Source organism: Typopeltis vanoorti, chromosome 14 (genome assembly GCF_054136105.1).
Source record: "Typopeltis vanoorti isolate ZY-2024b chromosome 14, IOZ_Tvanoo_1.0, whole genome shotgun sequence".
Classification (NCBI taxonomy): domain Eukaryota; kingdom Metazoa; phylum Arthropoda; class Arachnida; order Uropygi; family Thelyphonidae; genus Typopeltis; species Typopeltis vanoorti.
Window position 1 is genome coordinate 26,508,298 of NC_143562.1, and position 18,740 is coordinate 26,527,037.

An 18,740-nucleotide genomic window follows, 5' to 3' on the forward strand; every position below is an offset into this window, starting at 1 on the left:
AAACTGCTAAATGAAACAAGCAGTGATGACAGCACATTGATAAAAAACACTGACCAGGCATGCAGTCAGGAATACATATCCATACTTGAAGTAGAAAAAGCCATCAAAGGCTTGAAATGTGGAAAGGCAGCAGGAGTAGATGATATTCGACCAGAAATGCTGAAGTATGGTGGTATAAGAGTCTTACAGTGGCTGCACTGCATAGCTCAGAAAGCCTGGACAGAGGGACGAATTCCTGATGATTGGAGTAGAGCTCTCATAGTACCCATATATAAAAAGGGAAATAAAACTGAATGTGAGAATTACAGAGGTATTTCCCTACTGAGTGTTCCTGGCAAGATCTATGCAAGTATACTTGAGAAACGGTTGAGAAGAATTGTGGAAGAAAAGCTTGGTGAAGAACAAGCTGGATTCAGGCCAAATAGAGGCTGTCAGGATCAGATCTTCACTTTACGACAAATAGTCGAGAAAGCATGGGAATATAACAAAGATCTGTATTTAAGTTTTGTCGATTTGGAAAAGGCATATGACAAGGTGCCAAGAGAGAAGCTATTCAATACGCTGCAGTTATATGGTGTCAATGGGGCATTATATCAAGCAATACTTAGTCTTTATTTGAGTTGTGAGTCAGCAGTTAGAATTGAAGGAAGTACAGGAAGATGGTTTAATGTTAAATCTGGTGTGAGACAAGGATGTACATTATCCCCTCTGTTATTCATTATCTATATGGATCACATTATGAAGGAATGTGGTATTAAACCTGATATCAAAATTGGAGATGTTAATGTCAGCTCTTTGCTTTATGCGGATGATGTTATACTTCTAAATAAATCCGCTACAAGTCTGCAAGATTCTCTGACTAAATTGAATAGCTGTTGTAATAGATATGGTATGAAGGTCAGCAATAAAAAGACAAAGACAATGAAAATAGGCAGAATCATTGAAAATGTCAACTGTTTTGTGAATGGAGAACCTGTGGAACAAGTAAAACATTTCAGCTACTTAGGCACAATTTTTACTGAAGATGGTAAACTAAATATAGAAATAGACAACAGAATCAGCAAAGCTGGTATGGTGGGAAGTCAATTGAATAAATTCATATGGAATAAGAAAGAAATTAGTCGGAACACTAAATTAGCTATATACAAGACTGTGTTCAAACCAATTTTAACTTATGGATCTGAGAGCTGGGTCAGAAGTAAAACACTTGACCAAAGACTAGAGACCGCAGATATGAGAGTCCTGAGAAAGATTAGAGGCCTGAACAGATGGCATCAATGGCAATATCATATTAAAAATGAGGATATTAGGAAAGAACTTGACATTGTCAGCATCCAGGAATGCGTTAGCAGAGCTAATCTCAGATGGTATGGTCACTTAAATAGAATGGGAGAGGAAAGATTAGCAAAACAAGTGTTCTCTGCCAGGTTGGCAGGAAAACGACCCAGAGGAAGACCAAGATATAGGTGGATTGATACGGTACAAAGTGCCTTAGACGATAGAAATATAAGATCTGATAATGTTGGAGTCTTGACAAGTAACAGACTGATTTGGAGGAAAATTGTAGATAGGAAGTTAGTAATGATGTAATTTTTTCATGTAGTACTGTCATATCCTGTACACCCCTTGAGGGTACATGGCAGGAATTTGATGATGATGATGATGATGATAATCTCCCTTGATGAGTCTTTGGACTCCCTGGAGGTGTCAAATAATAATAATAATCAAGTGGAAGAAAAAAAATAAAAATAAATAAAAAAAAATTCTGACAATGAGACTTATTTGTGCCTATGGTCTCACAGTAGGTTCTACTAAGGTAGAAATGAAGGAAATTTTTGAGGCTTTAGAGAAAGCAACTGACATAATGAAAAAGGAAAAGTTGGTCCGATATCTAAATAGCAGAGTAGAAAATGATTGTCAGACATACAGAAATATTTTGGGAAAATTTAGAGAAAAGAACAAAGCTAATAATAATGGCAAATATCTGTTGGATTTCTGCTCAGGACATGGACTAGTTATTCCTAACACAATGTTCCAACTTAAAAATGTGCAAAATTCAAATGGAGAGAAGAGGCAAGGAATAAGAAAAGTCTCATTAACTATGTTATTGTGAATAGTGATGTTTTCTTCCTTGTGCAGGACACCAGAGTGTACAGAGGATTTGAAATTGGAAGTGATCGCCATTTAGTCTTGAGCATGATAAAATTGAATTTCATATTGAAAAGAAGAATATGTAAGAAAGTTTTAAAGTAAATAAAAGTTAAGCAGCTCTCAGATATGAGCTGTAGACTAAAATACACAAAAATATAAATACAAATATTATTCAAGAAAAAATGAAAGTGTTTGAGAACAGGGACCAAACCTTGGAGATTCAGTGGCAAGCCCTGAAGAAAACACTGATTGATTCTTCCAGAGAGGCATTTGGTGAGGTTGTCTGCAAGGATAGAAAAATCAGAACTCTGTGGTGGACACAGGAAGTTAAAGAGGCAGTGAAGGAAAAGAAGAAAGCATATCAAAAGTTCCTGCAAATAAGTCAGCTTGTGCTCTTAGAGAATACAGAGACAAATGTAAGAAAGTTAAACACTTTGTAAAACTAGCTAAACAAAGGTCATGGGAAGACTTTGGTAAGAACATAGAAAATAAATATCAAGAAGGTGGCAAAATATTCTGGAGGATGTTGAAGAATCTTAGGAATGGAGGAAAGAGTGCTGTAAAAGGAGTTAGAGATGATAAAGGTGACATGAAACCAAGAGAAAAAGATATCCTTGAAGTATGGAGTAATTACTTTGAGAAATTCTAAATGAAACAAGCAGTGATAGCACAGTGGTAAAAAACACTCAACAGGCATACAGTCAGGAATACATATCCACACTTGAAGTAGAAAAAGTCATCAAAAGCCTGAAATGTCGAAAGGCAGCAGGAGTAGATGATATTCGACCAGAAATGCTCAAGTATGGAGGTATAAAAATCTTGCAGTGGCTGCACTGCACAGTTCAGAAGACCTGGACAGAGGGACGAATTCCAGATGATTGGAATAAAGCTCTCAAGTACCCATATATAAAAAGGGAAATAAAACTGAATGTGAGAATTACAGAGGTATTTCCCTACTGAGTGTTCCCAGTAAGATTTATGCCAATATACATGAAAAAAACAGTTAAGAAGGATTGTGGAAGGGAAGTTCGGAGAAGAACAAGTTGGATTCAGGCCAGATAGGATCAAATTTTCACTTTATGACAAATAATTGAGAATTCGTAGAAATATAACAAAGATCTGTATTTAAGTTTTGTAGACCTGCAAAATGCATATGATAAGGTGCCAAGAGAGAAGATATTCAAAACGCTACAGTTATGTGGTGTCAATGGGGTTAGAATTGAAGGAAGCATAGGAAGATGGTTTGATGTTAAATCTAGTGTCATACAAGCATGTACATTATCCCCTGTGTTATTCATTATCTATATGGATAGCATTATGAAGGAAAGCAGTATTAAACCTGATATCAAAATTGGATATGTTAATCTCTGCTCTCTACTTTATGCAGATGGTGTTATATTTCTAAATGAATCCACTACAAGTCTGCAAGATTCCCTGACTAAATTGAATAACTGTTGTAATAAATTTGGTATGAAACAATTACATGACAAAGACAATGAAAATAGGCAGAAAATTGAAAATATCAGTTGCATCATGAATGGAGAACCTATAGAACAAGTATAAAACATTTCAGCTACTTAGGCACAATTTTTAGTGAAGATGGTAAATTAAATATGGAAATAGACAACAAGATCAACAAAGCTGGTATGGTGGGAAGTCAACTGATTATATTTATATGGAATAAGAGAGAAATTAGTCAAAACATCAAATTAGCTGTATAGAAGATAGTATTCAAACCAAATTTAACTTATGGATCTGAGAGCTGGGTTAAAAATAAAACACTTGACTGAAGACTAAAGACCACAGATATGAGAGTCCTGAGAAAGGATGGCATCAAAGGCAATATCATTAAAAATGAGGATATTAGAAAGAACTTGACATTGTTAGCATCCAGGAATGTGTTAGCAGAGCTAATCTCAAGTGGTATGGTCATTAAACAGAATGGGAAAGGAAAGATTAGCAAAACAAGTGTTCTCTGCAGGAAAAAAGACCAAGATATAGGTGAATTGATACAATAACACGTGCCTTAGAAGACAGAAATATAAGATCTGATAATGTTGGCATCTTGACAGATATGGAGGAAAATTGATGATAGGAAGTTAGTAGTGATGTAAGGTTTTCATGTTGTACTATCATAATATCCTGTACACCCCCTTGAGGGTCCATGTCAGGAATTTGATGATGATGATAAACATCGTAGTTAGATATGGTTTAGTTATAAATACAGATAGAATTTGTATATGAGAGATATCCAGAAACCATTTGAAGTAATTTAATTATATTTTGTACTATACTGAAATATATTTTCTTAGGCTACGCCAGGAAATTTAACAGATCTAGAAGAACTGTTGTTCGGGAATGTTGAAATGGCAGATTCAAAGGGTGTAATAGCAGTAAAATGTGGTTCTGATTCAAAACAACAGGTAAGATTCTTTTTTTTTTCTATCGTTACACGAGCAGCCATATTTTTACATTGACCTGAGAGAGAGAATCAGTAATATTTTTAAATATTAATATAAATATTTTGAAAATTTTAAACTTCCAGTGAAGAAATTAAGTTTTTAAATACCTCAGATTTTTATTCCTTAACAGTTGTGAATAAAATTATTTCATTTTCATTGTAATGGATGAATGTAAGAAGATCCGATAAGTCTGGATTGGTGCAACATGGAATAGAGACAAACCACAACATTCTTTGTTTCAGAATTCGTCTTCTACACAGATGTCAGCATAAATTCGAACGCCTATTGAAAGAGAGTGCTGAGGTCTTATTTCATTGCCCTGACCTGAATTGTAATGACTGCTGCCTATCTATGTGAAAAATATAGGACAGTTTGATCCCAATAACAGATTCTTTTTTTTTTTTTTCTTAATGAAGACTTCTATTTGCTAAGTCATTCTAATGTTATCTTTAGTATGATTTTATAAATTAAGTTTTATGTATGACTTTGTAAACTTATACATGTAACTATTCATTCAGAAAAGACTGGAACCATTCATGAAGAGAGAAATCCCAGATGAACAGGCAGGATTTTGAAAAGGCAGAGGAACAAGAGATCAAATCCCCATTGTGAGATGGATAATAGAAAGAGCACAGGAATATCAAAAGAATGTCTATCTTTGTTTCCTTGACTATATCAAGGTTTTTGACTCTGTAGTGTTATATTCACACACTACACAATATAACACAATATAGTGTTATATTGTGTAGTGTGTGTTATATTCCCATGCTTTCTCGACTATTTGTCGTAAAGTGAAGATCTGATCCTGACAGCTTCTATTTGGCCTGAATCCAGCATGTTCTTCATGAAGCTTTTCATCCACAATTCTTCTCAACCGTTTCTCAAGTATACTGGCATAGATCTTGCCAGGAACACTCAGTAGGGAAATACCTCTGTAATTCTCATATTCAGTTTTATTTCCCTTTTTATATATGGGTACTACGAGAGCTCTACTCTAATCATCGGGAATTCGTCCCTCTGTCCAGGCTTTCTGAACTATGCAGTGCAGCCCCTGTAAGACTCTCACACCACCATACTTCAGCATTTCTGGTCGAATATCATCTACTCCTGCTGCCTTTCCACATTTCAAGCCTTTGATGGCTTTTTCTACTTCAAGTATGGATATGTATTCCTGAACCTGAATGCATGCCTGGTCAGTGTTTTTTACCACTATGCTGTCATCCTGGAGGAGTCTTCAGTTGGAATTAAAATTGGTGGAAAAAATATTAATAATTTGAGGTATGCAGATGATACCACCTTACTAGCAGAATGAGAAGATTTGGAGGAACTTATTATGAAAGAAGAAAGTGCTAAATATGGTCTTAAACTTAACCTCAAAAAGACAAAAGTTATGGCAACATGTGAACTTAATGATTTTGAAGTAGAAGCAGCTAACAGTTTTGTGCTCCTAGGATCTCGAATTGATAAAGATGGTTATTGTACTGAAGAAGTTAGAAGAAGATTATTACTTGGAAAGAAAGCAATGACAAATTTAAGCAAGATCTTTAAAGATAAAGATATTAGCCTCGCAAAAAAAATCAGATTCGTGAAAGCAGTGGTATTCCCTGTGGTACTGTATGGATGTGAAAGTTGAACACTGAGAAAAAGTGAAAGAAGGAAGATAGATGCATTTGAATTATGGGTTTGCAGATGCCTACTAAGAATACCATGGACTGCAAAGCAAACCAATAAATCAGTGACAGAATAAAGCCAGATTGCTCCCTCGAAGCTATGATCATCAAGCAAAAATTGTCATACTTTGGACATATTATGCGAGCAAATGACAGTCTGGAGAAGATGATGCTAAAGTTGATGGATGCAGGAAAAGAGGAAGACTGAGAATTAGATGGAGTTAAAGAAGCAACTGGAGTGTGCTTGGAAATTCTGAAAGACATAGTCAGGGACAGATCTGAATGGCGATTGTATGTTCATGGGATTACCAGGAGTCGAAAACGACTCATTGGAACATAACAACTATTCTTTACTCTTATGTTTACCTTCCAATTGTTTGTATTCTACCTTGATCAAATGATCAATTGTTTGTATTCTACCTTGTAAAAAAACTGTTTTCTATCTAGCCACTGATGATAGTTTGTTATTTCCAAACTGAAATATCTGGCAGTATATTAAATATGCTTTTTTGTGTTAACATGTAAATAACAGTTGTAATAATTCTTAATTTCATGTCACAAGTTTCTCTCAAAAACAGAATCCTGTTCCTTCATGGGGAAAACTTTACTATAAAGCTCTACAATAAACTTGGTAAACTATCTGTACTACAAGGTAAGCTATAATAGAGGATCATTTTTCTAAAAAAATGCCTTGACAATCAGATTATTCCAAACTTCGCTAAGATAAAAGAAATGATCAAATATCAAATCACCTGGGGCTCATAATATCTACAGGAACACCAGCTTGTCCGTAATCAAGTCAGAACAGTTAAACATGATCTTGCTATTAACATTTGTCAGGTTGCTAATCTCTGAACTTTTATCTCCACTAATTTAGACCAACAACAACTTGCTTACATAGTTCTTTGGCTAAACGCTCTCTGCAGCGTTCATTTAATAAACAAAATCGACATCTAAACAGTAAATTTGAAGTTCTTGTTGCTAGACAAATCAAGCGTCTCCATACTCCAGATAACTGGATTATCAACTTGTCCAGATGGCCTTTAATGGATAGTGAAACACTTATCCTTTCAAAAGGACATGAATTCTCTATTGTCCCTAAAAAGATTCCATATTTTAGATTTCCTTTTTAACATCAAATGAAACTGATCTCACTTCTCCAGCAAAAAAACTAATACTCTATGCTCAGAAGTTGCATCCACCTTTTTTAAAGCCAAGCTTCCTCCATCTAACATATCTCCTTCTGAAAAGAAAGCTCTACATTCCCTAAGAAGCAACAATCACTTGGTTATCATTAAAGCAGACAAAAGAAAAGCTACAGTAATTATGGATTCTTCAAATTACAAAAGAAAAATTTCTCTTTTGCTATGAGATCGCTCAACATACCAAGAACTGGATCATGACTCCACTAACAGGCAACTAGAGAAATTAAATTCCCTTCTAGATGAAGTAATAAGTTTAGATGCAGACACCATAGAAAAGTTAAAAACTCGTTTTGCAAGACCTCCTAGGTTTTATAGTCTACCAAAAATCCACAAGACAGACATTTGTCTCCTTCCTATTGTAGACTGTATTGATTCACCTACTTACCACATAGCCAAATATTTAGCGAACTTATTGAAATCACATGTGGACAAATCTCATTCTTTTATAAAAAACTTCGGATTTCTTAAGTTAAAAAATGTCTCCTTACAACTTACTGATCTTATGGTGAGCTTCGATTTAGAATCACTATTCACAAATGTACCTCTCAAAGAGACTTTACACCTACTTACTGACATCTTCCCACAAGATATTGTACAATTATTCAGATTTGTAATGCACTCCAGATATTTCTTGTGTCAAAACAAATTCTACAACCAAGTAGAAGGAACAGCCATGAGAAGTCCACTTTCCCCTGTTCTGGCTAACTTTTACTTGGAGCATTAGACGACATCCTTTTTTCATCTATATACCCTCAACCAGGCAAAGATTCTTTTCCTTCCTTTTTAGCCAAAATTGATACTTTACACCCTCTTATCAAATTCACCATGGAAATTGAAAAAGACAAATTATCCTTTTTAGACATCCTTCTTATCCACTCACCATCAGGTACTTTAATATCGGTCTACAGAAAACCCACTTTTACTGGACGTTATATTCTCAAACAATCTGCACATCATCCTTCTCAAAAGATGGGAATCATCAAATGTTTAAGTCTACGAGCTAGAACTAATTGTTCAACTCCCCAGAATTTACAGAAAGACCTTTCTACTATCAAACATGTGAAATTAAATGGGCTCTCCAAAAGGACTACACATCTGATCGACTCCTACATACCAAACTAAAACAACAAAGAATCAATACGTCGAGTTCCAATCCCATATATCTCCGGAATTTCAGAACCAATTTCAAGAATTTTGAAGAAATGTGATCTAACAGCTACTTATATTCCTATTATTAAAATATCCACCTATTTCTCCTCGTCTAAAGAAAATTCTCAACTATGTCTCTTCCTGGTGTATACCAAGTTCCATGTGACTGCCATCTTTCTTACTTTGGACAAACTGGATGCTCTATAGAAAAAAGAATACAAGAACATCAATTTTATATTCTTCACAACAAATCCGATAAGTCTGGATTGGTGTAACACGGAATAGAGACAAACCACAACATTCTTTGTTCCAAAACTCTCCTTCTACACGGATGTTGGCATAAATTCGAAGGCTATTCAAAGAGAGTGCTGAGGTCTTACTTCACTGCCCTGACCTGAATCGTAATGACTGCTTATCTATGTCAAAAATATGCGACAGTTTGATCCAAATAACACATTTTTTTTTTTTTCTTAATGTTAATGAAGACCTTCTAGTTGCTACATCGTTCTAATGATATCTTTAGTATGATTTTATAAATTAAGTTTTGTGTATGACTTTGTCAATTTATACATGTAACTATTCTTCACTCTTATGTTTACCTTTCTTCAGTGAAATGATATTGCGATTAATGATGTAACATCATGCAGCTCATTCTAATTTTGAATAATCAATTGTTTGTAATCTACCTTGTAAAAAACTGTTTTCTATCTAGCCACTGATGATAGTTTATTATTTTCAAACTGAAATATCTGGCAGTATATTATATATACTTTTCTTATGCTAACGTGTAAATAATTCTTAAAATAAACTTAATATTCTTCTGTTGATAAAATAGTTTTAAATATGCAATTAAGTCATCTGAATTTCTTATCGTTTTTGGATGTTTTTTTTTTTTTTCCGTGTGTGTGTGTGTGTTTTAAAATAAAAGAATGTAGTTTTGATTCCAAAATAAACATAGTTAAAAATGTTTTTTGAAGAGTTGGAGGCTGTATTCATTGAGAAAAACAGTTTTGGGAAGAATATTTCCAAGAACACAAGTAGATAGATTGAAAGAAGTGATGAAAAGTTGATGCAATAAGTGTAGAGCAGAATTTTGTATCGATGTTGACCAGCAAATGCCCATTTTATGTAATTTCAAGGGTATTGATATGATATTTTCATGGGCAGTGCCTATGATACCTATAAAAAGACAATGCAAAAAATGAGCATCTATGAGAAAGCAGCTATAGAGTTTTTGAGTAGGGCCTTATATTACTTGGATTGCTCTCTTCTGAAAAGCATCAAGCATTTTTAAGAGCAGTGTTTGGTGCACCACTGCATTGAGAACATTGTTTTAAGGCTGTGGTAGATTTGAGATTTATAAAATGTTTCAGGTAAGTTGTTTTGGTTTATTTTAAACCAAACCAGAAAAAAAAACAGAATTAAAGCATTGAAATTCATAGGTTATCTTCATCCCACTTAAGAATGGTGAGCAGGTTAGTGTTTAAGATATTGGTTATGAAAAATCTCATCATCATCAGTTTCCTGATACATATCCTCAAGGGGGGGAGGGGGTGTAGGATACTATGACAGTACATGATTAAGTTTGCATTATTACTAATCTTATACTAACAGTCTTCTTCCAAATTAGTCTATTACTTGTCAGCACTCTGGTATTATTATATCTAATATTTCAGTCTTCTAGGGTGCTTCTGACTAATCAATCCACCTAGATATCTTGGACTTAGATAACTACAGCGTACGGCTGTATGGACTTGTACAAACTGTACGCAAAAAGAGACAGGAGTCAGCCATCTAACTATCATCCCAATGCTCTCACCTCAGTACTTTCAAAACTGATGGAGAAGGTTATCAACAACCAGCTTCTTCATTACCTGGGGACTCATTAGTGGATTCCACTGGTGATCATTCTCACATTCTCATTCTACAGCTAATCTCACCCATCTTTGTACTCAGGCCATGGAAAGATATGGAGAAACTTATGTTATTGCTCTCAATATTTCTAAGGCATTTGACCGTGTCTGGCACCGAGGCCTTCTGAACAGGCTGGCATTTTATGGTCTCCCTTTTACACGCTGTAATTGGATTGCCAGCTTCCTCACTGGTTATTCATTGTGTGTCATGTTGGATGGCTTTCTCTTATCAAATTTCCCAATCAATGCTGGAGTGCCTCAGGGTTCTGTGCTTTCACCCACAATCAGTGACCTCCCTTCTCTTCAAATCCTATTCACAGCTTTGTTGATGATACTCTTCATTCCTCTTCCTCATTCGATAAACCCTGCAGTACTCTAATGTTAGATGCCTCAAAATCTTTCATAACCAGTGACTTGAATGCTGACCTCCTCGACATCCCAAAATGGGGTAAAGACAACTTAGTAAATTTCAATGCCAAAAAAAACTTAAGTTTGACTTATTGCTCACAAGAAAAATCCAACCTCGTCCCCTCTCATTTTTGATAATGTTCCAGTTTCTTTTCATGATCAAGATGATGACTGTCAAGACCTTGACAGTCAACCTAAGATCTCTTCTTGGGTTGACTGTCACATCCACTTTATCCTGGCACAAACATATTACTCACATATCCTCCTTAGCTTCTAAAAAAGCTTGGTGTTCTTTTCCATTCTAAACATTACTTTTCTTCCTCTCAACTCCTACTACTTTGAAAGTCTCAGATCTGTCCAACTTTGGAGTACTGTTCTCACATTTGGAGTGGAGCACCCAAGACTCTCTAAGAATTCTTGATGATATTCAGAAGAGGGCAATCCACTTAACAGACAAACCTTCCCTCACAGACTCCCTTCAGTCACTTAGTCATAGGTGTTTTGTTTCAGTGATGTCCCTTTTCTATAGGTGCTTTAATGGCAGTGCTCCTCTGAATTGACTACCATTCCTTCATTTTCTTCAACCATAGAAGAACTAGAGCAGCCAATGACCAACACCCATACACTGTTCGGCTTAGAACACGCCAAACTAATTTCTCATCTGCTTCCTTCATTTCATCCACCTCTACTCTACTCTATTCTCCATATTGTTTTTCCCACTGAATACGTCCTCCCGCTCTTTAAGAAACATATCAACAGGCTACATATTTCTCCTTAATCACTTGCTTGTTCACACATGGCACTGTTTTGTTATAGGTCTTGTGACCTTTCTGTGGGGTCAACATAAAAAAAAAAAAAAAAAAAAAATAGAGGCACATGTTTGATCTCCCTTCTCTCCTTCTCTATTCATTTCTATGTGGATCATTTTGAAAACATGATTATTTAATTTAGTTAGAGAATCCTGAAAACTTGTGCCAGATGTGTTTAGAAGAACAATATTTAATATTTGCATAAAGCAAAGATCTAAGCTTAATATCTTCAATTCTAATATTTGCTTTAATGTCACTTTCTTTCATAATGCTATCCACGTAGATGATGAATAAAAGTAGACATAATGTTCATTATTGTCTTACCCCTGTTTTACATCAAACCATCTGCCTGTCTTTCCTTTAATTCAAACTGACAACCTAACTGACAACCTAAATATAAACTATCAATTGCTCTCTCATTATAAAATGTATAATGTCCCATTTACCCCATATAACTGTAGTGTTTTGAAAAGCATTTTACTGGGCACCGTGTCATAAGCCTTTTCAAGATATACAGAACTAAAGTGCAGATTCTTGTTATATTCCCTAGATATCTCAGCTATATGTCTTAAAGTGAAAATCTGATCTCGACAACCTCTATTTGGTCTGAACCCACCTTGTTCTTCTCCAAGTTTCTTTTCCACAATTTTTCTTGACCCGTTTTCAAGTATGCTTGCATAAATCTTGCTTGGAGCACTTCGTAGAGACATTAATCTGTAATTCTAATATTCAGCAGTGGGCAAATATCAGAATGGGGAACTGGACAGTGAGATTTATTTATGCCAAGTCCCACAGAAGGTTCTACTAAGGTAGAAGTGGAGGAATTTTTTGAGGATTTAGAGAAAGCATCTGACACAATGAAAAAGGAAAAGTTGGTCCTTGTTGGGGATCTAAATAGCAGAGTAGGAAATGATTGTCAGACATACAAAAATATATTTGGAAAGCATTTTTGAAAATTATGGAGACAACTACCGTGTTTGAATAAAAACTTTAGTTTAATATAACTAAAATCTACATTCGACGTTTCGACCTTTATGTCAAGGTCATCTTCTGGAGCATACAACTATACACAGGAAACAAGCTATACTACAATCAAACTGGTTTGTTAAAGACACTGACCAACCGCTACAACAATTGTTGGCCTGACCTCTGGTGAGAAAAATAAAATAAAAAATAAAAAATTATACATCAACGCTAGAGTCCTATTATTAGTGTTGTCTACTATATACATATATTAACATCATTCCAGCCAGTTCGTATGGAATGGTTTCTAATACTAGCTAAGGATTGGCTAGAGTCCTGACTTATGCTGGATCTTTCATTTTAGATGGGCTGACTGTGTGCCATCCAGATCCTTGGAATTTTCATGCTATCTTTGTTGTTGATATTTGGGTGGTTTATCAGGATTTCGCAGGATTCCTTAAATTTCCTTTCTTACCAGGTTTTTGTGCAATGTAAGGAGCAGGTGTTTTTCCAGTTGATTTGGTGTAAGGTGTTGAGTGCATGGTCTGACCACGCAGTGGCAAGCCTTGAAGATAACCTTGATTGATTTAGCCAGAGAGGCATGTGGTGAGGTTGTCTGCAAGGATAGAAAAATCAGAACTCCATGGTGGACACAGGAAGTTAAAGAGGCAGTGAAGAAAAAGAACATATCAAAAGTTCCTGGCAAATAAGTCAGCGTGTGCTCTTAGAGAATACAGAGACAAATGTAAGAAAGCTAAACACTGTGTAAAACTAGCTAAACAAAAGTCATGGGAGGATGTTGGCAAGAACATAGAAAATAAATATCAAGAAGGTGGCAAAATATTATGGAGGTTGTTGAAGAAGCTTAGAAATGGAGGAAAGAATACTGTAAAAGGAGTTAGAGATGATAAAGGTGACATGAAAACGGGAGAAAAAGATATCCTTGAAGTATGAAAAAACAAAAGCCTGAAATGTCGAAAGGCAGGAGGAATAGATGATATTCGACCAGAAATGCTCAAGTATCCAGAGAGGCATGTGGTGAGGTTGTCTGCAAGGATAGAAAAATCAGAACTCTGTGGTGGACACAGGAAGTTAAAGAGGCAGTGAAGGAAAAGAAGAAAGCATATCAAAAGTTCCTGGCAAATAAGTCAGCTTGTGCTCTTAGAGAATACAGAGACAAATGTAAGAAAGTTAAACACTTTGTAAAACTAGCTAAACAAAGGTCATGGGAAGACTTTGGTAAGAACATAGAAAATAAATATCAAGAAGGTGGCAAAATATTCTGGAGGATGTTGAAGAATCTTAGGAATGGAGGAAAGAGTGCTGTAAAAGGAGTTAGAGATGATAAAGGTGACATGAAACCAAGAGAAAAAGATATCCTTGAAGTATGGAGTAATTACTTTGAGAAATTCTAAATGAAACAAGCAGTGATAGCACAGTGGTAAAAAACACTCAACAGGCATACAGTCAGGAATACATATCCATACTTGAAGTAGAAAAAGCCATCAAAGGCTTAAAATGTCGAAAGGCAGCAGGAGTAGATGATATTCGACCAGAAATGCTGAAGTATGATGGTATAAAAGTCTTGCAGTGGCTGCACTGCATAGTTCAGAAAGCCTGGACAGAGGGATGAATTCCCGATGATTGGAGTAGAGCTCTCATAGTACCCATATATAAAAAGGGAAATAAAACTGAATGTGAGAATTACAGAGGTATTTCCCTACTGAGTGTTCCTGGTACGATGTATGCAAATATACTTGAGAAACGGCTGAGAAGAATTGTAGAAGAAAAGCTTGGTGAAGAACAAGCTGGATTCAGGCCAAATAGAGGCTGTCAGGATCAGATCTTCACTTTACTACAAATAGTGGAGAAATCATGGGAATATAACAAAGATCTCTATTTGAGTCTTGTAGATCTGGAAAAGGCATATGACAAGGTGCCAAGAAAGAAGCTATTCAATACGCTACAGTTATATGGTGTTATATGTCTGGAACACTTTTCATCATTGTCATAGACTGGATATTGTGGCATACCCTGAAAAACCTGAAAACTGGAATAAGATTGAACATTGACACCACATTAGAAGATTTGGACTATGCTGATGACATTGTACTACTATCATTTAGATTTGAAGATATGAAAATTAAGACAGCAAAGGTAGAGGAAAAAACTGCTAAACAAATAGGCTCACACATCAATGAGAAGAAAACCAAAATATTAAAAATCAACAGTAAAAAGAATGACCCAATCATTATAAATGGAAATCAAGTAGAAGTGACAAACACTTTTAATTACCTCGAAGCAACTGTCAACACGGAAGGTGGTACCAATGAAGACATTGCAATAGAATAAAAAAATCTTGCTATGCATTTAAATCTTTACGGAAAATTTGGAGATCATCCAATATAAAAGCAAACTTAAAGGTGCAAATTTTTAACTCAACTGTTAAATTGGATTTAACATGGATGTTAAATCTGTGTTACTTTATGGAAGTGAATCATGGAAATTAACCAAACAACAAGAAAATAAAATAGATGCCTTCCAAACAAAATGTCTTCAAATAATTCTCAAAATTTACTGGCCAAATAAAATCTCAAATATTGAAATTTACAACAAAACCAAACCTATTACAATAGAGTTAAAGAAACACAGATGGACATGGATAGGCCATGTATTGAGAATGCCAACGTCAGAACACACAAGAATAGCATTGACATGGATGGTAAAAGGAAGAGGGGAAGACCCAAAATGACATGCTGCCGGATGGTAATCCAAGAACAAAACAAACGAGGATTCTTGAGCTGGGAGGAAGTAAGAGAAGCAGCACTGGACCGAAGAGAATGGCACGCTAAACTCTTGGCCTCATGCACCTTATAGGTGTAAAGAGCAATAAGTCAGTGTCAATATTTGCATAGTTGAGTCTACAGTTTACCTGCAAAAGCTACTCAACTTTAATGCTTTTTAACACTTTCTGACATACTGTTCTTTTTAATGTGATATTCATTTTTTATCCTGCTTAGCACTAAGTGGTGGTCGCTTCCAATTTTCAAATCCTTTGTACACTCTTGTATCCTGAACTAGCATGAAGCTATCACTATCAACAATAACATAATCAGAGGCTTTTCTTATTTCTTGTGACTTCATTCCATGTGATTTTGTGCACATCTTTATGTTGGAACATGGTATTAGTAATGATTAGTCCATATTCTGAGCAGAAATCCAGCAGGTACTTGCCATTATCCTTTTCCATTTCCCCATTTTGTAGTTGATTCACATAACTTTACTTGGAACTACCTTCCTATCAAGTTTATCTTCATGTTGAATGCTATCAATATAATATCCTATCTTATTATTTAGTATGATATCACCTGTTTTGATCATCTTTGACTGTAACTGCCAATTATGTGCATGTGGTACTTGACTAGTTCTTCAAGTTTGATTTCCTTTCCATTAATACTCCTTATATTGATGGTTCCTATCTTCAGTTCTTCTTACATTGGGTTTATTCATCTTCTTCTAGATGTTGAATCGGAGTTTGTCAGAATATATGTAATGTATATTGTTTTGTCAATAGAGTCTCACTTGATGAGAGTGGAGAGCTTTTTTTTAATTTATTTTTTTAATGAAGAACATAGTTTTAATTGCCTTAATTATGTCTTAGTTTTAATTGTAAACATATATTTGCATCATTACTATGTTACACATAAAACTTTTCATCTTTTAAAAATAGTTGTTGGATATCTGTAGATTTCATTTCATATAAATGCAACATTATATCTTCACTGTGTATGTGAATAATAAGTGAGAGAAGAAACAAGTACTGTTTTTATTTGATTAAACTTACAAAAATAACATAATTTTAATCTTAAGTGCAAATCATGAGGAAAAGCAAAGAGATACAGCTATAATATTGTATTACATTTGCAACTGATGCATTTCCTTAAACATACAATAATATAATAGTATTACTGTATGTTTAAATTAATAATAGGCAAACTGTGCATGAGATCTTGTTTTAGTTAACTTATGTGTATGCCTTTTAATTTCTCAGGTTGTTGGAATTGCTTATGGTGATGCTGTTTTGCGAAAATTATTAGTATGTGAATTTGTGGATGATGATTATTTCTCAAATCTTCAGGTAAGTGTTTCTTTTAATGAATAAGATTTCCATGTTTAATTAATTTTACCTACATTTTAAAGGTAAAATTTTTAAATAAAGTAAGAACGGTTATTTTATTGTTTTATTTATTTTTTCCTTAATCTACAGTAGTTATTTAGTGTATTCATAGTAGCCTACAATAAGACATAGCACCATAATAATAATAAAAAAAATTTTACTTAGTACAACTTACTCCTTTAACTCATAATACTGTTCTGTTTGTAATTAGCCAAACATGTATTGAACCTATCAGTATTATATGTTAAACTGTCGAATTGTCCAATTGCTTGATCAGAAAATGCCAGTCAAGAGATATTTCATTAAGATTTCATTACTCTCTCTCTCTCTCTTCTAAGATGGATATTAGTAATTGCATCACCCAGTTGCATACCCTTGCCTTTAGATTTTCTCAGCATACACATTCTGGAATATTAGTAATGCCAAATTAATTTCTAATGCCATTTCATTTTGAAGCATCTGTTATTAGTATTGCTGTTAGTAGTCTTCAGGATTTCTAACCTTTACTGATTTTTTGAATATTTTTATTGATTTCTATTATATTCCATATAAATTTTTGTTCATCTGGCTCCCTTCCATGCCAGACTAGCTAATTCCACTATCTGTTTCCAACTTAATTTCATTATTTGCCAAATATTGTGATGTTGTTTCTGATGCCTGCATTTTCTGCAAATATTTCCATAGTTATTGCTCATGAGAGCTGGCATTAAATTCATTGATTTTCATTTAAATCTTTTAAAATGTACAGCAGCTGTTCAATATCCCCTTCACAGTTCAACTCCAAACTCACAGAATATATTTTTCTTTCGTATCATTCATTCTATTTAACCCTGCTATCTTTTGAGAAGTCTTCTCCCCATCTATATATCTTTGAAAGAGTATAATCCACTGATCTTCCATTCCATTGATAATAAGTTTCTTCTATCTCTTCAGCTTTCTATCTATTCATAGTATACTAATTTATTGTAGGTTGAACAATCTCTCATGTGTAGAACTGCTCTTAAAAACAAAAATAATAAAAGGAAGTCAACTGAATAAATTTATATGGAATAACAGAGAAATTAGTCAAAACATTAAATTAATTGTATACAAGACAGTGTTCACGCCAATTTTAGCTTAGGGATCTGAGAGCTGGGTTAGAAATAAAACACTTGACCAAAGACTAGAGACCACAGATATGAGAATCCTGAGAAAGATTAGGGACATGAACAGATGCATCAACGGCAATATCATATTAAAAACAAGAATATTAGGAAAGAACTTTACATTGTTAGCATCCAGGAATGTGTTAGTAGAGCTAATCTCAGGTGGTATGGTCACTTAAACAGAATGGGCGAGGAAAGATTAGCAAAACAAGTGTTCTCTGCCAGGTTGGCAGGAAAAAGACCGAGAGGAAGAACAAGATATAGGTGGATTGATACAGTAAAAAGTGCCTTAGATGACAGAAATATAAGATCTGATAATGTTGGAGTCTTGACAGATAACAGATTGATTTGGAGGAAAATTGTAGATAGGAAGTTAGTGGTGATGTAAGTTTTTTATGTAGTACTATCATATCCTATACCCCCCCCCCTTGAGGGTATATGTCTTAAACTGCAAAAACTAGACAGCTGAAGATAGATATCTTTAAGCATATATCTTAGTCTATAATCAGATTTAGGATCTGCTATGTTGATAGGAGAACTTAGATCTGATTGCATCCCAACAAACTACGAGTGTTGTCTGAAAAGTTCTTGGCCTCGAACATAGATGGCAACACTATCGGCAAGATTTTTTTTTTCTAAGTTGGTAGATCTGTTATAAACATCCATGTGAAATTGCAAGTCATTCTAT

At 34.7% G+C, this 18,740-nt stretch overlaps 1 protein-coding gene across 1 annotated transcript in view; it reads left to right on the forward strand.

Annotated features, from left to right (window-relative positions):
- The window catches only part of spel1 (DNA mismatch repair protein spel1), a 239,999-nt gene that overhangs the window by 51,339 nt on the left and 169,920 nt on the right, over positions 1-18,740 (forward strand). Inside the window, exons 6-7 of the mRNA XM_090404470.1 lie at positions 4,464-4,574; positions 16,782-16,868. Of these exons, the coding sequence (XP_090260596.1) occupies positions 4,464-4,574; positions 16,782-16,868 (198 nt within the window). The remainder of the gene's footprint in view (positions 1-4,463; positions 4,575-16,781; positions 16,869-18,740) is intronic.